This window comes from Clytia hemisphaerica, unplaced genomic scaffold, assembly GCF_902728285.1.
Source record: "Clytia hemisphaerica strain Z4C2 unplaced genomic scaffold, Clytia hemisphaerica genome assembly, whole genome shotgun sequence".
Lineage (NCBI taxonomy): Eukaryota > Metazoa > Cnidaria > Hydrozoa > Leptothecata > Clytiidae > Clytia > Clytia hemisphaerica.
The window spans coordinates 91,419-112,935 of record NW_027104091.1 but is presented as its reverse complement, the minus strand read 5'-3'; the positions used below and the strand labels follow the sequence as shown (position 1 = coordinate 112,935).

At 35.3% G+C, this 21,517-nt stretch overlaps 2 protein-coding genes across 2 annotated transcripts; both read right to left on the bottom strand.

Moving 5' to 3' along the window:
* Positions 1–1,172: 1,172 nt before the first annotated feature.
* LOC136812820 (sialin-like) lies at positions 1,173–20,887 on the bottom strand. Its single transcript, XM_067069344.1, has 11 exons — positions 20,413–20,887; positions 19,905–19,941; positions 18,002–18,201; positions 16,425–16,512; positions 15,361–15,456; positions 14,583–14,716; positions 10,963–11,112; positions 9,617–9,746; positions 8,335–8,468; positions 7,795–7,905; positions 1,173–1,877 (listed from the first exon to the last, which is right to left on the bottom strand). The coding sequence occupies exons 1-11, from the start codon at positions 20,602–20,604 to the stop codon at positions 1,656–1,658; spliced, it is 1,494 nt and encodes a 497-aa protein (XP_066925445.1). The 5' UTR covers positions 20,605–20,887; the 3' UTR covers positions 1,173–1,655.
* LOC136812822 (microfibril-associated glycoprotein 4-like) lies at positions 2,895–4,239 on the bottom strand. Its single transcript, XM_067069346.1, has one exon. The coding sequence runs from the start codon at positions 4,120–4,122 to the stop codon at positions 3,196–3,198; it is 927 nt and encodes a 308-aa protein (XP_066925447.1). The 5' UTR covers positions 4,123–4,239; the 3' UTR covers positions 2,895–3,195.
* Positions 20,888–21,517: the final 630 nt, after the last annotated feature.

The following is a 21,517-nucleotide window of genomic DNA, read 5'->3' as shown; positions in this document are numbered from 1 at the left end:
CAATAAAAAAGGGGGTAACTCTAAGTTGGGGGCTGCTTTAGAATTCTAAAATTTTCGGGGTACCAAAATGATTGGGGGTACCTAAATGTTTTGGGGATACCTGAACAATGGAGGACGCTATGACTAATTTTCAGTCCCTGTCAAGAAGAAACCTTTGTGTCAAATACTTTCTACAACTCGAATCTTTCTGTAATTCGAACAAATTAAATTCTCCGTTTGAGTTCGAGTTAGCGAGAGTTAACTGCAATCTCTAGAATAAAGGTTTTCTTGACAATTCTTGGATACAGACAGAATAACTTTTGATGTTATATAACCAAGAGGTTCTAATTCGAGCCCACCTCTACAAGAGAAAATTAGGTACATTACGCACCCAACGATTTGGGCTACATTTTGAGCCTCATAAATTTTTTTTCTTTATAATAAACTTCTAATTAATAAAGAGCAGAAGTTACATACACATAAAACTTTTTCGAAATTAAATTAACAATATATTAATTAAAACTAAATTCATTAAAAACAATTATTCAGAAATTCAAAAATTTAAAAAATATACGCTCCATAAATTAATCCTTAAAAATAAGAGGATCACAAAGATGTAACAAAATATGTATGTAAAAAAAGTATTTTTTTTAGATTCTCAAAATTATTCTGAAATTTTCTGAAATTCTGAAAAAAGGTCTGGTCGAAATGAAATAGAAATTTCTAACACCAAATTGACGTAACCAATGAAAAAAGTAGAACTTCTTTTAGAACATTTTTTGTTTGCGCGAAACTTTATCATGACGTAATCTTTTCTCCAGGCAAAAGGTTAAGATAAAAGCTGTCGCCCATTTCGCGCGAAAGTGGAGACCGACCTTTAGCACAATTCGCATGTCGGGCTATACTATCCTTGGCAATAATTGATGTCAAAGTATCGCTGAGGATCGAAAAATGGACAATACATGGGACTAAAATCCCAAAGTTTTCAGAAAATTCTGTTTCTAAAAGATACCCTACACAAAGATTTGATCAAATTCTAGCAAATGATAGCGGCGTCTCCATAACTTGAACAGGCATTGTTAACTGAAGGTACCAGAAAAGTTGTACTAATTATTCGGAAAAATTCGAGTTATGAAGCCTCCATTATAATGAGCTAAATGCTTTATTTTGAAAAAAGCCAGTTGGCCGAAATATTCATTAAAGAAAGATGACGTGTTATCTCTGACAAAGTTATAAGGAGCTTATATCTGAAAATAAATTAACGTACTAACATAATTATCAACAAGTTCATCATATTGATACTGTTTGACGAGTTTATTAAAACTTGTTCCTCGTCACTGCCTTGATAATTCAACCGAATTCATGAGACTTTACAAAGAAAACTTACAAGCTCGTTTGTAAAATAACTATAATATGGACTTGATGAGTCAACCGAATTCATGAGGCTTCACAAAGAAAACTTACAAGCTCGTTTGTAAAATAATTATAATATGGACTTGATAAGTCAACCGAATTCATGAGGCTTTACAAAGAAAACTTACAAGCTCGTTTGTAAAATAACTATAATATGGACTTGATAAGTCAACCGAATTCAAGAAACTTTACAACGAAAACTTACATGTTCGTTTGTAAAGTAAAAGAAATGGCCTTGATATGTCTTATATTTAAAAAGAGTTTTACGTCCTAACATAATTATCAACAAGTTCATCATCATTGATACTATTTGACGAGTTTATTAAAACCTGTTCCTCGTCACTACCATTAAAATTTTCTTCGTCATGATAAATATCATTCCATGGTTGTAATTCTCCACTCACAAAAACATTACAGAACGTTCCACCAATTACACAAATACTTGCCGCGATCATGAATACTTTGCGATATTGTTCACGAGTCGGCTAGGAAAATGAGGGGAAAAAATGTTAATAGTAATTGGTCAAGTTAAGGGTGTCTCCCGAGAATCCGGTGTAGACTCGTATTTCGGAATTTGTCGGTAAAATGACCCGTTTCTCGGTATTAAAAGGCCAAATTTACGGCATTCGTCAGAATATTTTGGACGTCGGTTTACAGAAAAAAATACGAGTACTACTAATTCAGGGCTATCCAGCTGTGGGAATGATTTTTTCTGAAAATACTCCCAGAAAAATGCTGACGTCATCGAAAAACGCCAAAAACGTCGATTTTTCGCCTTAAAAATGCCATTTCTCGGCACCGGGTGGACGAAACTTAACAAATAACCCCATTTTCTTTATCTACTTTTCACGCTGAATCCGTTGGTAGCCTCAGATATTTGATTTTCAGACTTCAAAAAACCGTTAGTAAAGGGGGACCCTTGATAAGTTCTATCGATTAACTAAAAATCGATTCATTCGAAAACTGCAGGAGATTCGAAGGGAAAATTGTTTTGTCAATTCCACACCCTATTAGGAGCATAATATCAAAAATTTGTCTTGATCTAAGGGGTGCCCTACGAAAACCATTTTTAAGGCCTTTTCTGAATCTCGGACGCTGGTCTAGTGGACATATTTAAATCAGTCTTTTACCCCCTGGGATTCTTATCGGGCTATCCCCTGGAAATGTTCGTCCAACCTCCTGTATGGATATAAAATGAAATGGCCCCACAAAACTTTTAATGATACGTAATAGTTATCGGACATTAGCAAGTACAATATGAGAAACGCAGGGCACTTTTGAAGTAAAATGACGTTAGATTGCTTCTACCATTACAAATTTTTTTTAACAATTCAACGAATCAATCTTAAATTAACAATTAATAAATAAAATAAATTAATAAATTAACACTTAAATAATGTAAATACAATTTGGAAATAAATACTAGTTGAATAAATGGTGTAATACATACCCGTCCAAAAAAGAAAGCCTTAAATTAACACTTAAATAATTCAAATACAATTCGGAAATGAATACTGGTTGAATAAATGGTGTTATAAATACCCGTCCAAAAAAGAAAGCCTTAAATTAACAATACTTAAATAATTTATATAAAATTCGGAAATAAATACTGGTTGAATAAATGGTGTTATAAATACCCGTCCAAAAAAGAAAGCCTTAAATTAACAATGCTTAAATAATTTAAATACAATTAAAATTTTGCTTGCACAGCGCCGAAAGGAGAAAAAACTGTTCTTCCTTTTCTTTAAAAATGCTGTGTTAGCAAATGGTTAGGAAATACACAAAATAATGTCTTTTACAAGGTCAGTTTTTCACTTTGACCGCCAAACTAATGGATTTGATATCATTCGAAAAATGGAACCAACGTATTTGAGAATAAGGACTATTAAAATCTATCCAGGCACAACTCTTAAACCAGCCTCCACCTTTAGCTAAAATAGCACAGTTACCACCCAGATAGTTATCGTTATCTTTATCATAGGTCGTAAAACGATAATTATTCACAACGTTCCAGCCTCTCCCATATGAATAGTCACCTTCCGTCAAAATGCCTGCTGTCAATCTATAAAAGTCTGATTCAGGGCTAACTTTGAATCCTTCATGAATAACAAAAGTATGAGATCCATCATTCGTGGTCGCTTCAACTCTGATCAACACTGTTTCATATCGATGTGTGATTTGATGTAACTTCTCCAAACCAAGCCAATAATTCCCATCAGCCTCACCAAAACCATTCTTATAGTCTTCCCAGTTTCTGATGAAATCAACAGACCCATCTATGCGTCTTTGGAATGTTGTCCAGCCACCTCCGTTCTCGGTCTGATCACAGTACACCTTGGTCAGGCTACCTTCTTCGCTACCAAGAGTTAGTTGGAAGACACCGTTCACCTCACTGTCAAGATCCTGACAGAGACTGGCTGTTACACCTAGGTATTGATACAAAACAATTCCCGCTTCAGGACTCCTTCGAATGGAGCTAGGTTTAATTGCTTCATAGAAACGACATTGGTGCATCTTTCCGTCGGTTTTGACTTCAACAAAATGAGGATGATCGATTCTCTTCATGAAACATTGCATGGTGCTATGTACAGTCTCATTTAAGAACGGGTTATGGTCGTCACTGACTGCTGTTTTGTTCTCAATCACCCTGTACATAGCCGTAGACTGCTTTTGCGCTTGAGCTGTGACAAAGATAGTCAACAGTACGCATGATGCTAGTTTGAAAATCATAATTCTCAGTTTTTGTACTTTTGTCACAGCGGGCTTGAAGATCTTTAAAGGTTATGTGAAATTCTTTTTCCTCCAATACTTGTACTGTTAGTGTATAAAGTTTTCTCTTAGAGCAAAAATCTTTAGCGTTGAAAACGATTTAATAAATCAAGAAGGTTCTGCTCTTAACAAAACTTGCAAAAATCTGATTTGTTTTTAAAATTCAATTCGTTAATATTTTTCGGTTTGACAGTGTATATTTTTAGAACTAGTCAATCGAAAATGGTTCATATGTAAGTCAACGCTGTCAAAATTCTATTCAATTATCTTAGCTTTGCAAGGTGAAGTTGTCATATGTATTTCTAAATTATATATTGCGAAAAACCCATAAAAAACATATGTGTTCACCTTTCTTGACACATTCTCTTTAATTGATCATATCTTTAGAACAACAAATTTTTATATATCAAAAGTATATATTTTCTGAAAGCCAATAATATTCTCTTTCTAATGGTAAAAGTTTCAGCTGAACTTAAAAAACTGGGCAGGATATAATTAAAATCTTAAGAATTTTAACCTTACCTACTTCAAGGAAGTTAAAGTCACCCATAGCTTTTGAATTTTGAAAAGATAATTTCGTTACTATGTTCCCAATAGATTGAACTAAAAAAATATCTTGGGATTTTTTTTGGGATTGACTTTAACTCTTTAAATCCTAAATTCTGTAAAAATATCGATAAAAAAGTAAATTTAAATGTGATTTTTTCAGTTATCTGTTAATTGAGGAAAAACAACTCGGTTAGAAATAAAATCCTAAGACACTTTTTAAGTTTGATCTTTTGGGAATCTCATAAAAAAAGAATGAAGTCGATATCTAAATGCTATGGGTGACTTTAACTTCGCTAAAAGTAGTATGGTGTGGTAAAATTTCGTTTTTTTCTACATCAATTTGAAATTTTTAACGAGATGATTGCTGTTTATTTGAGTAATCAGTGAAAGGTGTGAAAAATATTACTATTCAATAGAGGTGAGAATAAACATCAGCTGAATTCTCTCTTTTGTCTTTGTTGTTTCCGAAAGAGACAATTATTTGAGTAAATAATCCATCATAAGACGAACTTTGTTTTGAAATTTAAATGGTTATAACTCTGGATCAAAAAGAGATTTTAAGATCGCGATTTTACCAAAATGAAATCCAGTAACTTTTCTTCCACTTTGACTAAAAAAAAACTTTGACAAAAAATCGGAAAAAAGGTGTACACATACCTTAAATGTCATACCAGGAATGACATTTGCGTACATTTCTTTTGATAAAAAATAGTAATTTTTAAATTATATATTGCGAAAAAACCTATAAAAAACATATTCATCTCTCTATTTAAATGTCATACCAGGAATGACATTTGCGTACATTTCTTTTGATAAAAAATAGAAACTTTTAAATTATATATTGCGAAAAAACCTATAAAAACATATTCATCTCTTCTATTTAAATGTCATTTCAGGAACATTTGCGTACATTTCTTTCAATAATAGACAGTAAATTTTTATTGATACTCGGCTGTTCTTAAAGCCAAATTGACATTATGTTTTTCGAGGTCTGAATTGCTGCTTCAAAAACGCAGAGCTTGCATAAAGATTGCAGTTACTCAACCAATCATTACCGAGTTTATGCATGTGTGTTTTTCAGCGACGGAGACGGTAAGGTTCTAATTTGACTAGATCATGACCAACTGAGGACGACGGTAAATCAGCACTTTTACCGTCATTGATTTAGGGGTCAGAACTGCGGGTCATTTCAAGTCGCTTCAGTCACTTTACCGTCCCAAAATACATAAGCGAGATTATGTATCGGAGATATTCTACGGCTACGGTTGCGGGGCTGCCCATGCGGGTCGTCACCAAAGGCGACATGTCGTTATCTACTTTGCTCTGTACGGGAAAAACACCAAAACTCTGTATAAGCAAAGTCGACATAATGCCGTACGTCAAATATCGAACTTGCTTTCACCCGCCATTACTTGCCTTACTCGCCATTTCCCTCGCTGCTTTAGCCGTAGCATTAGAGAATTCCAGATACATAATCTCGCTATAAACTCGCTATTGAACCAAAAGATAGCGCGTGACGTAACTTAATTGTTCGGTTAAACACTGCAATGTCTTCACTTTTAATAATAATTTTAATAATTTAGATTTGTTTTATTGCATGCCGGGAAAGCCTCCAGAGTTATTGAATATTATTTGAAATATTGTATTAAAAATCACGTTAAAAAAAAAAAATTTAATAAAACATTTTGATGACTAGAGAATTTACAATGTTTTGACTTCAAAATGTCGAATAAGAATTGGAATGAGTTGTCTGCGTTTTAATGGAGCTGTGGAGTGTTTTTGCAGAATAAAGGCCAGGGTAAACCAATCCTACATTTCATCCAACATGCCTTTTTTCTGATGTTGGATGAAATGTTGGACCGGTTTGTATCAATTCAAATTTTTGGAAAAAAATGAAAATTCAAAAAAAGAAGAAAACAAACCACATGCTAAATGGACCTACCTAACAATGATAATAAGATAAAAATAGAAGAATTGCCAAAGGGTAAGAAAATGCAATGAAGAGCTTGAAAAGATAGAACAGAGGTGAACATTTTATATAAGGCATAATCATGGCATATTTCCGGCATTTTCGACCGGAAAAAAAAAAAAAATCGAACTCGGTCATGTTTTGAGCATTGCGAATACGCATCTTACTGCAAAGAATCAGGAAAAACTAATGATGAAAATTCGAAAAAATGTCAAAAAACCGGTTTTTCCGGCATATTTCCGGCATTTTCGGCCAATGTTTTTTTGAAAATCGGGCTCCGTCACATTTTAGGTATTGTCATTTTGCATCAGTGTGCAAAATTTCATAAAAAATATAAAGTACAGCTCGAGAAATTCAAGAAATACTGTCTTTCCGGCGAAAATAGGTTGTTCCGGCGATTTTTAAATAGTTCCGGCTTCAAAAATCAATTTTATTGAAAATTGAAACATGCTTGATGGTGGGCATTGCTATTAATAATGTTTTTGAATGAAAAAAAAAACAACCAATTATATGGAAAAAGTCCAATGAAAACCCAGAAAAAACTAACGAGCCAATCTCGAGAAAAGCTGGTGACAGACGAACGGACGGACGGACGGACGGTCCAACTTTTTCGGCGTGATCAAAGAAGCTCTCTCATTGAATTGTGTAATTTTTCGTGTTGGATTAGTTTGGTGGTGCTTTTCTTCCAACATGTCAAAGAGTTGCAAATTTCGAACAATGAAACGTTTGAATTTGACAATGGAATGTTTTAAAAATGTTCGAAATTGAGAATGGGATACTTCATTTATAATACAAACTCGAAATCCCTAAAATCCATTTGAAACATTTCCCTGAAGCCAAGACTATCCTCGAATTTTAGCTCCAGGACAATATTGTGGAAATATCCCTTTTGCTCCCTTCTCTCAATCCACTCACCCGGAGAGGGCACTCATGGTCCGACCTACGCACATGCCGCCCTTAGGGGTAGGTTTTTCAAGACCCTTGAAATACACTGTAATGGTGTACTTTTGATAGAGTGCACTAAAAGGGTCTTCTTTTAGCTGGATACATTGTAAGGGTGTGTAATAAATGAAATGGTCTTTATAAGTTTAAGAGGTTTTAAAAAGAAAACTTACATGTTCGTTGGTAAAATAGCCAGTAACTGAAGGTGTGATACATCCTGCGATTGTACCAGCTGAGTTGGCAAGTCCCATTATTATTCCCACATATCTTGGTGCAATGTCGACCTACGAAAAATTGAGTGCGATAACCTTTATTCATGATATGCACCACTGGAGAGTCTTCTAAGAACTTTTAAAATTTTACACCCAATACTTCACTTGAACAATAGAAAAATTGACGTATTGGTTGGAATAAAAACAGAACAGTTGCATGATTTTGTGAAGTCATTGCAGTGGTGCATATCATGAATTGCTTTCCTGTTTTTAAATTGACTTTTTTTCAGCTTTATGAGAGAAGTGTTAGGGAGTTTGGGCTATTCGAGAAAACATTTTTACCTACCATGTGGGTCTCTTGGCCAAAATCCAAGGAAAGAATCTTTAAGACTTGGGCAAAAATCAAAGGGGTAACTATGAAAAATCCATGGGAGAAGGAACTACTCAAACAATTTCGGTATTTTTTTCCGATAAAAGTCTATTTAATGAAGAAAAACTTACCTGACTACAAATCAAGCCAATTTGATTAAGTGTAATGAAAGTCACTGCTAAAACCAGGTAGCCTACTGATAAAGCGATTTGATCGCAGCCTGCATAACTGACCAGCAATAGAAAGCCAGCGGACGGATAAAATGCTGTAAAGAGAAAGTAAATTGTTAGTCTAGAGCTAGATTACTAATTAACATCAGTTTTACTCAAAAGCTTCTTTCAAAGTAGTAGAAAAAACCTACCTAGAAGTTTGCTTACTTTTCGTGTTTTTGAATTAGTTTAATTAATTCACTATTCCAACTTTCCGTACGGCTTTTTCTCTTCTTTTTGACTTTGAAGCAGGATTGCTCCTACGTTTTGTGTTAAAAGAATAGTGGTCTGGAAATCGAGACTAGTAAATTGTGGACTATTGTAATATATAAGAGCGAACCAGGCTCTATGATATGTACTAGTAATAACATGGTTTTTCGAGGGTCAATCTTCCTTTTTATTTTTGTCACTTAACAGAAGTTCGAATGACAACTAACCAATCAAAATATTCGAATTGTACAACTATGAAATCAATTAGTTTTTGAAAAAAGTTGTAGGCTTTTCTTTGAAGATTTTCTTTTTCTCTTATTTCGCGGGGTGATTACAGCAGGGCTATTACAGATACCCCACTTCTCCCTTATATTTCTAAGCTAAATGTAATTAGTCATATAATTAATGAGCTGAACGGAGCATGCACACACACAGTCACTTTCAGATCGAGTGCAACCCCCACAAGAAACGATTAGTATTCAGTGAGATTGAGTGGGGGCTAAAATGTGAAATGTCCGCGGTGAACAAGGCTGCGCACATCCCTGCTGATAGGTTTCGATAGAGGGAATGCTTATCGTGTAATAAATTCCCGTTCGAGAGATTTTAAATGCTTGATTAGGTCGATAAGTAAATGATAGATCTTTAAATGACATTAAATTCAAATTAAAAATCTAAATGGCTAGAAGTTAAAACAATCATTGAATTTCTAAGCCTTTTCAAGAAAATACGGGGTAACTCTCGGATGGGATTTTATACATGATTAGCGGTAAAGTAGCAATCAAGCTCGAAAATAATAATTTGAAATACCGAAATTTTGAAACCCAGCTGGCACACAACGTTCTTTCGTTGTTCATCGAACGTTCACAACGTCTATACAACGTTAGATAAACGTTGAAACAACGTTGTGTGTCAGTTAAAAAACAGCACGAAAACCATATTCAGCAAAGAAAATTCTGGAAATGAGCCATGCTTGATACTTTGCTCCACATCCTACCTAAAATACCAGCTAGTCTGCGTGCAGCAGTTGTTGATATCCAATTTTTCCGTAGGTAGTCTGCGAACCAGCCACCTATTTGTTGTACCACGAACGATGAAAGGTATGGTAATGCTGAGAGAAACCCATTCTATGAGGAAGGTAAAGACATGAAAAATTATTTTTAGGCGAAAATAAAAAAATGTAATGTTTCCGGAAGCCGGCCGGGTGAAAAAAAAATTTCTGACCCGGCCGCAGACTTCGTTAGTAGTTGATACATAAGTATTCGGGGCTTACTTCACACTGTTTGTATGTAAAAGTCACCTTTAAAGTTCTATTTCAATGATCTTAAGTTATCAAAAATAGCAGCAAAAAAAAATTTTTTCCGGCCGTCGGCATGAGAGCTTTTTTCATTCACTCGCATTCTGAAAACACTACATTCTTTTATTTTCGCCTAAGGACAATATTTATAACATCATGAGCCTAGAAAAATAAAAACGATAATAGGGACTTGGATTTAAAAATCAACAAAGAAAATAAATTTGGATTTCAAGCCATTTTTAGGAAATTTTAAGTAAAATAACTAAAATTCGAGTTATAATATTTTTTAAGACCATTTTAGGCCTGAAAGCTTCGAACAATAAGAAATGCGGAGGGAAAGGCAAATTTATTAGTACTTAAAAACGCCCATAACTAGTGACGAAGGAGACGCACATTCATGGTTTGGGCCCCGACGGGAGAAAATTTCGATTTTGATTTCAGAGTGACTTTGCTCAGAAATGAAGTTATTGAAGATATTTTGAAACTAAATTTTTATTTGAAAAAAAAGTGAGGGAACCATGGCTTTAAGGCCGGTCTCCACTTGCGCGCGCTTCGATCGCACTTTTTCGAGCAGAGCTTCCACGCTATTGGTCAAAAGAAAAATGAAGCAACTCCATTGGCCCGATCTGACGTAACGGTTGAAAAAAGTTGAAATGTGTTCAACTTTTTTTTCCAGCGCGCGCTACATTTTCATGACGTAATCTTTTTTCCAAGCAAAAAGGATTGAAGTCAAAAAGTGCGATCGCAGCGCGCGCAAGTGGAGACCAGCCTTTACTCCCCCCTCCACGACGGCACGAATCCTGTAGCTTTCGTTAATTAGGATGTTTGGTAGGTAATACAGCTGACACCCTCTAATTCGATGTTCAAGGGATATCTTCGAATTAGAGAAAGATTAGAAGTGAGTATTTTATACCGTCATCAAGTTGAGGGGACCAAAAAGTTTTAAACCGAAATATTCGAATTACAGAAGTTACACTATACTTGACTATAGTTGATTATACTTGGATAGAATTGTAAAATCCGTATTAGCTGAGAATGTCACTTACATTTTTAAGTTTGAAATCAAGTACTTCACTGAAGTATGATGGTAGTCCTGTCAACAACATGTACCACACCCAACAATGACTAAACAAGCCAATCATAATCGCCCATACTGGCCTTGATGTTAGTATGTGTGACCACGGTATCTTTGTTGACTAAATGAATAAATTTATGATACCTTAAAGGGAAGAAATTTTCGCGAGAAGAAATTACGCCCCAATTCGCGAAATTAAATCCCGCGAAAATTTCTTCCGCGAATATTTCTTCTCGCAAAAATTTCTTCCCTTAAGGTAACCATTGCAATGTCTTCCATGGACACAAAAGCTGATTGGTCGCAAGTGACGTATTGACTGATTTTACGTCACTTACAACCAATCAGCTATTTGATCCGTGATGTAATATCAGAAGACATTACAGTGTTGCATATCATGAAAAGGCCATTTTATGGTCTAAAAGAATCAAGGGATAGTCAGGACCACTGTGCTCTGATAACTATCTATAGATTTATACTGTTGGTTGTTTTTGCTAGAAATGGCCTATGAATGTATAATGAGCTCAGAAAACAGAATTCATACGAATATAAAACCCTTAATATTATTCTTTTATCATCTTTATTTTATAAAATAGATAGTTGATTCCCAAAGAAATTCTAAACAATGAGTAAGGCCAAACACGACATATAATCCGTTTTTTCAGGCACGGTACAGAGTGAGATGATACACAAATAGAGATTTACCTGAATGAGATATGTCATTGGAGAAAGGGTTCTGTGCGACCTCAGACCATGTTCAGACGTTACGGTCCTTACGGAACTGCTCTGTTTTCTTGCTCCGGAACGTTCCGAAACCAATATAAACACACTCGATCCGTAACGAAAATCATACCGGAGCGAAACGGAACAGTAACGTGTGAACATGGTCTTATTCTATGGCGAGCCGAATGCTTCCTTCTCATATAGCTGTCTACTCGTTAGCGTGAGAATGCTCCAAACACACATGACTATTTTTTATTTGCTGAGTATTGTACAGAGATGCATCAACTTCATATCTCAAATTAATAAAGTCTACTAATATTCAATCCAATACCTTAGTATCGGAGGAGCTGTTATTATGACTTTTTAAGTTTCTGAGCATTACACAGAGACACGTCAATTCTAATTTCTCAATCCTTTAATCATGGTATGATCAAGGTTTGAGGTTAACAAAGTCTAGTCTCGAAATACATAATCAATCCAATACCTTGGTATCGGAGGAGCTGTTATTATGACTTTTGACCCTATTTAAGTTTCTGAGCATTACACAGAGACACGCCAATTCTAATTTCTCAATTCTCTAATGATGGTATGATCAAGGTTTGAGGTTAACAAAGTCTAGTCTCGAAATACATAATCAATCCAATACCTTAGTATCGGAGGACCTGTTATTATGACTTTTTAAGTTTCTGAGCATTACACAGAGACACGTCAATTCTAATTTCTCAATCCTCCAATCATGGTATGATCAAGGTTTGAGGTTAACAAAGTCTAATCTCGAAATACATAATCAATCCAATACCTTAGTATCGGAGGAGCTGTTATTATGACTTTTTAAGTTTCTGAGCATTATACAGAGACACGCCAATTCTAATTTCTCAATCCTCTAATCATGGTATGATCAAGGTTTGAGGTTAACAAAGTCTAGTCTCGAAATACATAATCAATCCAATACCTTAGTATCGGAGGACCTGTTATTATGACTTTTTAAGTTTCTGAGCATTACACAGAGACACGTCAATTCTAATTTCTCAATCCTCTAATCATGGTATGATCAAGGTTTGAGGTTAACAAAGTCTAGTCTCGAAATACATAATCAACCCAATACCTTGGTATCGGAGGAGCTGTTATTATGACTTTTGACCCTTTTTAAGTTTCTGAGCATTATGTTATACAGAGACACGTCAATTCTAATTTCTCAATCCTCTAATCATGATATGATCAAGGTTTGAGGTTAACAAAGTCTAGTCTCGAAATACATAATCAATCCAATACCTTAGTATCGGAGGAGCTGTTATTATGACTTTTGACCCTTTTTAAGTTTCTGAGCATTACACAGAGACACGTCAATTCTAATTTCTCAATCCTCTAATCATGATATGATCAAGGTTTGAGGTTAACAAAGTCTAGTCTCAAAATACATAATCAATCCAATACCTTAGTATCGGAGGAGCTATTATTATGACTTTTTAAGTTTCTGAGCATTATACAGAGACACGTCAATTCTCAATCCTCTAATCATGGTATGATCAAGGTTTGAGGTTAACAAAGTCTAGTCTCGAAATACATAATCAATCCAATACCTTAGTATCGGAGGAGCTATTATTATGACTTTTTAAGTTTCTGAGCATTATACAGAGACACGTCAATTCTCAATCCTCTAATCATGGTATGATCAAGGTTTGAGGTTAACAAAGTCTAGTCTCGAAATACATAATCAATCTAATACCTTCGTATCGGAGGAGCTGTTATTATGACTTTTGACCCTTTTTTAAGTTTCTGGGCATTATACAGAGACACGTCAATTCTAATTTCTCAATCCTCTAATCATGGTATGATCAAGGTTTGAGGTTAACAAAGTCTAGTCTCGAAATACATAATCAATCTAATACCTTCGTATCGGAGGAGCTGTTATTATGACTTTTGACCCTTTCTTAAGTTTCTGAGCATTATACAGAGACACAGGTCAATTCTAATTTCTCAATCCTCTAATCATGGTATGATCAAGGTTTGAGGTTAACAAAGTCTAGTCTCGAAATACATAATCAATCTAATACCTTCGTATCGGAGGAGCTGTTATTATGACTTTTGACCCTTTTTTAAGTTTCTGAGCATTATACAGAGACACGTCAATTCTAATTTCTCAATCCTCTAATCATGGTATGATCAAGGTTTGAGGTTAACAAAGTTTAGTCTCGAAATACATAATCAATCTAATACCTTCGTATCGGAGGAGCTGTTATTGTGACTTTTGACCCTTTCATAAGCTTCTGAGCATTATACAGAGACACAGGTCAATTCTAATTTCTCAATCCTCTAATCATGGTATGATCAAGGTTTGAGGTTAACAAAGTTTAGTCTCGAAATACATAATCAATCTAATACCTTCGTATCGGAGGAGCTGTTATTATGACTTTTGACCCTTTCTTAAGTTTCTGAGCATTATACAGAGACACAGGTCAATTCTAATTTCTCAATCCTCTAATCATGGTATGATCAAGGTTTGAGGTTAACAAAGTCTAGTCTCGAAATACATAATCAATCCAATACCTTTGTATCGGAGGAGCTGTTATTATGACTTTTGACCCTTTTTAAGTTTCTGAGCATTACACAGAGACACGTCAATTCTAATTTCTCAATCCTCTAACCATGGTATGATCAAGGTTTGAGGTTAACAAAGTCTAGTCTCGAAATACATAATCAATCTAATACCTTAGTATCGGAGGAGCTGTTATTATGACTTTTGACCCTTCTTAAGTTTCTGAGCATTACACAGAGACACTTCAATTCTAATTTCTCAATCCCATAATCATGGTATGATCAAGGTTTGAGGTTAACAAGGTCTAGTCTCGAAATACATAATCAATCCAATACCTTAGTATCGGAGGAGCTGTTATTATGACTTTTAGTGATGTACAATCGTTCGACGTTTGATATTGAGGGATGGTTTTCAGGACCATCGTAAATAAAGACCATCCAAAATAAAAACCATACACAACCAACAGCACCTATAAAGAGAAATTTATTCTCATGAAGCAGCGTAGAGAAGAGGGCGCAAAACTTGTGTTGGAGAGCATATTTTTTTAACATGGTAATTATCTTTTCATATTGTGATTAGACAATAATAGTGTAATAAAAATCTGCTCTCTTACTCAAATTTTGTATCCTTCTTGTCTACGCTAGTACATTGGTATCGAAAGAGAATCCATGGTTAAGTGAATGCTAGAATGCAGTGCTTGTGAATCCTTGTAAGGTTTCTTGTAAGGGCTAAGTTAATGTGGTGATAGGGCTACATACACTCTCGGGGGGGGGGTGCACTACCCTCGCAGAAATAAGGTAACCTACGAAGGACTGTTTTTTTTTATTTTGGTATTTTTGCGACCCTAGTACTCGGGACTCACGGAGGTGAAAAGGTACCCTGACCAGCGGCACATCCCCGTACCCCTTTTTGCACCTTCCCGGGCATACACTACACAATATATTGTCAGGTAATATATTGAAAAGATGTTCGCAATATATTGTCACCTTGATTTTCAACATTCCAACAATGTGGGCGAATTGTTTACGGAAAGAAAAATCCTTTTCTTCATGGAAAAAGCACCAGTTTTTAAATTAGTAAATCACAATCTGTGCTTAATTATTGACCCCTTACCAAGGACGTAGAAAGCTGAAGGCCATCCACCAAGAAATGAAGAATCTGCTAAAACACCTGATAAAGGGAGAGATACGATGGTACCCGTTTGCATACCTGTAAAAGAAAATATAAGTACAGAAAAATTATGGACAGATAACTAAATGGAGCTTGATAGATGGGGCCAGCGTAAATAGATTTTGGCATGCGTAGATTGAGAATATGGGGGTGAGGATGAAAATTTACTTGTTCATTGCGTGAATGCGCGATTCAGGTAATTTTTTCGACGATATTTCCGGATATCCCCAAACTCTGTATGAATTTCAAGAAATTGCGTGGATGCACAGATTCCGGGTCCACCGAGGGGGGGGGTTATAAATGGATGTAGGGAACAGGAGGGATTATTGCTTTCAACTGGCACGTAATATGGTCAAAACTTGTTATGGATACTGTATTCTAATCTCATGGTTGATTGGAATTCGATTGATGCTTTTGCTTACGTTAATTTGTAATTTCCCGCGAACTTTCCCTCCTAGCTTTTGTAATTTCCCTCCGAAATTTTGAAATTTCCCGCAAAAGTGAAATTTCCATCGTTTGGAAATTCATCACCTTTTTCGAATTTCTTACTAACTTCGAAGGCTTAGGTAAATGGAATACTATCCAAGTCAAACTCGATTCGCGTTTCTATAACTTTTTTGAGACCTCTTTTTAAAGTTGCAGATTAATTTCCAGTGTTAAATTGACGTCTCAGAATTGTTAGAATTTCAATCCAAACCATGAGATTAACCAGGAATCCCATGCTTGTTTTCGTGAAATTCTGGATAAATTACCCTCGGTCAAATTTCGAAATGTTTTATATTTCCCTTGTTGCACTCGGAAATTTCAAAAAATTTCTAGATTGACCTAGGGAAATTTATCCCGAATTTCCCTCATAACCATGAGATTACTAGTACAAATTTGCCGCCACAGTAAACATTATTTTTGTCTCTCAAGACTTCCACATTACTGCAAATATATTAGATAAAATAAGATAAAAACTTCCTTTTCAGTGGCTTAATAAGATTCACAAGCTTTTTAGCTTTTACCTGAGTATGCGATGACAGCCATTCGAGAGATTTCTTCAGGAGGAGCCCACTGTGCTAACAAGGAATGCATAGCTGGGAATGTCACACCCTATAATGATAAAAATACACCATCTTTTTATAGGCAACTAGTTTGCTAAGGCTCGAGGACTCAAATTATCCGATTTTTTACTGGTCTCGTAAATTGTAAAAAGTTACAGACGTAGCGGTGTCGAGGAAAAAAACGGTCGTCTGGTACAGGCAACACAACCCTGGGTCTGACCCGAAAATTGGATTTGCTTAAAAAAAATTAATGACCATCAGTCGAGGAAAATTTACTCGAAATTGATTGGTTTATAGTGCGATTAAAATATATGGGGTGGGATTACGCCATTCCATTTTATGAGGAATATTTCCAATATCTAAAGGGTCTAAAGTTTGTTTCCTCTTGTGAAAAGAAATGCTTGTTTATTTTCCAAGGGTTTGGAAAAAGCTTTTGAAATTTCCAGGGACCTCATTTGAATTGCCTGTGGGGTTAAAAGTTATTCTGACATTTCCAAGGGGTGATAGAAATATCTTAGTTCGTTCACCCTCACTTTACACTTTAAAAAGGGTAAAGGCCCTTTTCCCATGGTTTTTAAATCTTGCCATTTTTCCATTCCAGAATTTATTTGGCTTGGAAAGGTTCGTCCACCTCCCCCCCTGTATGGGTATTAAACGGAACAGCCCGTTGCCACACCCTGCAATAGAAACAATTCACGAGGCAAGTCACAATTCGAAACAGAAACATCGGGAAGAAAATAATTAAGATAAAATATTTTAATCAAAAAAAATTAAACTAGAACTGATTGGATCTAACTCTCTTATCGTGTTTTCTAATACTTAACAAGAAAGCCTAAGCGGCGTAAAGGCCCAGAAGTGTTGGCACTGTCAGCATATTTTTCCGCTGCAGAATCGCCATACAACAGGAGCGAATTTGTTTCAATGTGTAGACTCGAGTCGGGTGAGCAATAAAGATTTAATTACTTTTTTCCAATAATTAAGAAAGAAAGATTTGACCATATAAGTTGGAGGTATTAATTATATGTGGTTTTTTCTTACGCATGCGCACAATAGAAAGTCAGGTAGTTCGATCTCAGCCTGGAGTCATCGATTGATAATTGCGCGCATAGACCCCAACAAAGTCAATTTTTTTCGACCAGTTGTGTTTTAAAGGCCCATTGCGCTGAGCGCTGGGCCAATAATACGGAGATTTTTTTGTCTAAACATTGGTAAACTCGTTTCACAAAGACCAGTCTCAAGTCCATTCCTTTTAAGTGCGCACAAATTTTTCAATTCAAACATATTGTATATTATCGTTGAAAAGATAATTCAGAGCACTATAATTGGTTTTCGAAAATTTGATAATCAGGGTGGGGTTATTATATGGGATGGTTTATTCGCGACCTTAGATTAACCTCTATAATATAATATTCTTTTGAGGCTCAATGATTCCAAAAACCAGTTATGAACCCTCGTGATTCTTAAAGATTTTCATGTCGAAACATTTCTAAGCACTTGTTTTCAGAACATTTCAGACAACAACTTAAAATGATACTAACCTCTCCAAAACCTTCTAATACTCGAACCACAATTAACCAATAGATACTTGTGCGGGCTGCCAGAGGTGTTAGAATGGTTAATACGCATGTGCCAAGAACACCTAAACCAAGAACAATCTTTCCACCAAATTTCATTGATAACCAACCACCTGGTACTTGTGTTAATAGGTATCCATAGAAGAAGCTACTCAGAATTATCCCTGAAACCGAAAATTATTGAAACGGGTTATCCAGGACAAATCTGCCGTGATCTAACAAAAGGAAGTAACCATCAATTTTTTTAAATTTATATTTTTGCAAAAATCAACTCCTAAGGGTCCAGCTTGTATTTTCCAGTAGTTCATTTCCAGTAAAAGACTTCTTTTTATCATTTTTTCTGGACTAAAGTTTCATTTCATTTTCTGACAAAAGGTAGTAACTTTAAAATTTTTAGCTTGAAAGGGCTTGAGTAGAGTAAAACTTGTGTAGATTTTTCCAAAATCAAGATGTTAATCTCCTTTTAACTCCTTCATTTTAAATATTATACTATTCTAGGGTTTGGTCTTTCACAATCAGCAAAAGTTTTGATCTTAAAACGATACCATTAATCTTGAATAAGGTCAACTCGTTTATGCAATTATCTCAAAATAAGAAAAATGCAGTTACTTCCTTTTGTCAGATCACGGCAGAAATATGGATGGTCACCAATGACCTTATGAAACCTGGAGTAAGATATATCCGACATCTTTGATCGGAATTTTTTTGAAAGTAGTACCTGCAAAGAAGGCATTGTAATGTTAAAAATTAATATCAAACTTCTGGTTATATTAGACAATTTTCAGGGTGGAAAATTAGAAAAGTTTTCAATTTTTCGTCTACTTTCAGTCATTCTTCAGTGATTTTTGTCACTTTTCATGGCGAAGATAAAAAAAATTTAGATTTTTCTTTCTGGCAGGGTCCCAATTTTCAAACTCCGGCGACACGTCCCCGTCGGCCGTCAAGGTCAGTGCCCCCGGGGGTTTATGTAAATCTCAGTGATCTGAGAGTGACCCATTCCTATGAATACCGAGCTCCTAAAGTAGACAGGTAGCTTTAGGAAAACTTGCGAAAAATCTCGTGGTTGACAGGTCTTTCCAGGAGCGTTTCGGTTGACTTAAAGGTTTTATTCTTAAATAAGAGTACGTTTGCTTACTCATCAATTTTAATTCCAACCTTTTTCTTTCTTATTGAATAGACACGGATGTGGAGCAAGATTGGTCAGAAAGAGGAAAAGAAAAACATTTTTTGCTTATATCAGCATAATATGACAATAGACAGACACTGTCCTGATATGAAATATGTGTCTGATATGAAGCGGGAACACTTATGTAAAAATAAAACCTTTAACCCTATTTAACCTAGGCTTTTAGGGCGGTTCAGAACTAGGGGGGGGGGGGCTTTTCGTGTACCACCCCTTAACTTTTGATCTAGGGGGTCTTTTTGGATTAAAGATCCTTGTCACATAAGGTAACTTTTGACAAAAATTTTTTTTGATGACGTCACTCATCATGTCCAAAATGAGTGAAAACCGAAAATTTCCTTTGTTCTTTTAAAAAGCTATTGTATTCTAATAAAATTCAATAAATTACGGTTTAAACGATATATTTGACATAAATAATATTGTATTGGAAAAGTGTCAGTTTTTGTGACATCTTACTGTCAGAAAGGTCATTATGCTCAGAGTGTGAAAATTTTTAGCTGTCAAATTTTTTTTTATTTTGAAGCTGAATAAAAGTTAGGATTTTACAGAAAATTTCATGGCAAAAGCTCTACTATTTCAGGAGCTATTACCGATAATTTGACCTCCGAACAAAAACAGCCTCCTAGGCCGAATAGGGTTAAAGTAAAAAATAAATAAATAAATAAATAAGGAAATCTAAACTACCTTGCTGGTTTTGATTCCAATTGAACTCTCCTCCATTCTGTAAGATTATAAGTAAAAATAGATTAAACATAATTCCAAAGCTTTAATACAACATTTGGGCAATTTTACCCGGATGCTTGTTAAAAAAACATAACTAATTTGGCCTCCCAAGATCAGTGTTCGAAAAATTCAAAGATTACTGCCTCGCCAGATTTAGAATATTATAGGATTTAGTGCTAGCCAAAATTAAGGCCGGTCTTCACTTGCGCATGCTGCGATCGCACTTTTTCGAGCAAAGCTACCACGCTATTGGTCGGTTGAAAAATGAAGCAACTCCATTGGCGCGACCTGACATAACGGTTGGAAAAAGTTGAAATGTGTTCAACTTTTTTTTTGAGGGCACGCTACAACTTTATCACGTAATCTTTTTTCCAAGCAAAAAGGATTGAAGCCAAAAATGTGCGATTGCAGCGCGCGCTAGTGGAGACTAGCTTTTAGTTCCCTTAGGTTTGCGAATCTCATTACTTACATATTCTGCCGCTGTTACATTTGTATCTGTTGATCTGCATTCAGGATCACTGTTATCCACATTAGCATACGTCGAGTTCACCATTGCCACTAGAACAACACTAAGATTCACCCGTAGCGCGTACACAATAAAGAAACCAAAATGTGAAAACAGGATCATAATATATCTGCGTGGTACGTAACATGATGTCATTATATTTGTAATATGGTTGTAATATATAATTGTAGTGTCAGTCTATAACGCTTGTGGTGCGATCCTTCGTTTTACTACGGTGGTCAAATTGTTGATTTCTTCCTCGCTTCAACTCTTTATTTTGTCCGTAATTTTGAGAACCAGAATACAAAATGACGTTTGACAGTAGTGGTGGTTTCCGTAATTTTGAGGACCAGAATACAGTATGACGCTAGACGGTAGTAAGAGGTTTTTCGGTAATTTTAAGGACCAGAATGCAATATGACGTTTGACAGTAGTGGCGTTCTTTTCGGTAATTTTGAGGACCAGAATACAGTATGACGTTAGAAGGTAGTAAGGATTTAGTAGTAAGGTAATTTTGAGGACCAGAATACAATATTACGGTTGATATGATACGTATGCTCTGTTTAATGTTTTAAAAATTGATTTATTTCGACATATGAATGTTCTACCTGTAGTAAGGGTTGCTTTATTTTTCAATTCAAGTTGTCCATTGTAGCCACTGTTTTTTTTTTTATTATTCAGTTTTCTCTAAAAAAAATAAGGAAAATAAATTCAAGTTACTGTAAATGTGTGTTTAAATCTGATCGATACATACAGTCAACCGTCTCACTAATTCAAACCTCTATTGTTCGTACCTTAATGTTATTTCGAACTGAAATATTGGCCCTCTCAGCTGGAAAGGGGTTTATATTACTCACTGTAATTGGAATATTTCTCTAATTCATGATATTCATGACGTTATATTTTCTACAGAAAAACCCCGGTTTTAGGCAGTAGTTGCAAATTTAAACTGGCAAAAATCGGGGTCTTTCCGTAGAAAACATTACTTCATGAATATCATGAATTCTAAGAAAAGTTAAAATTTTTCATGAAAGCAAATTGAAAACAAATCTGACTGTTCAAGACTTTA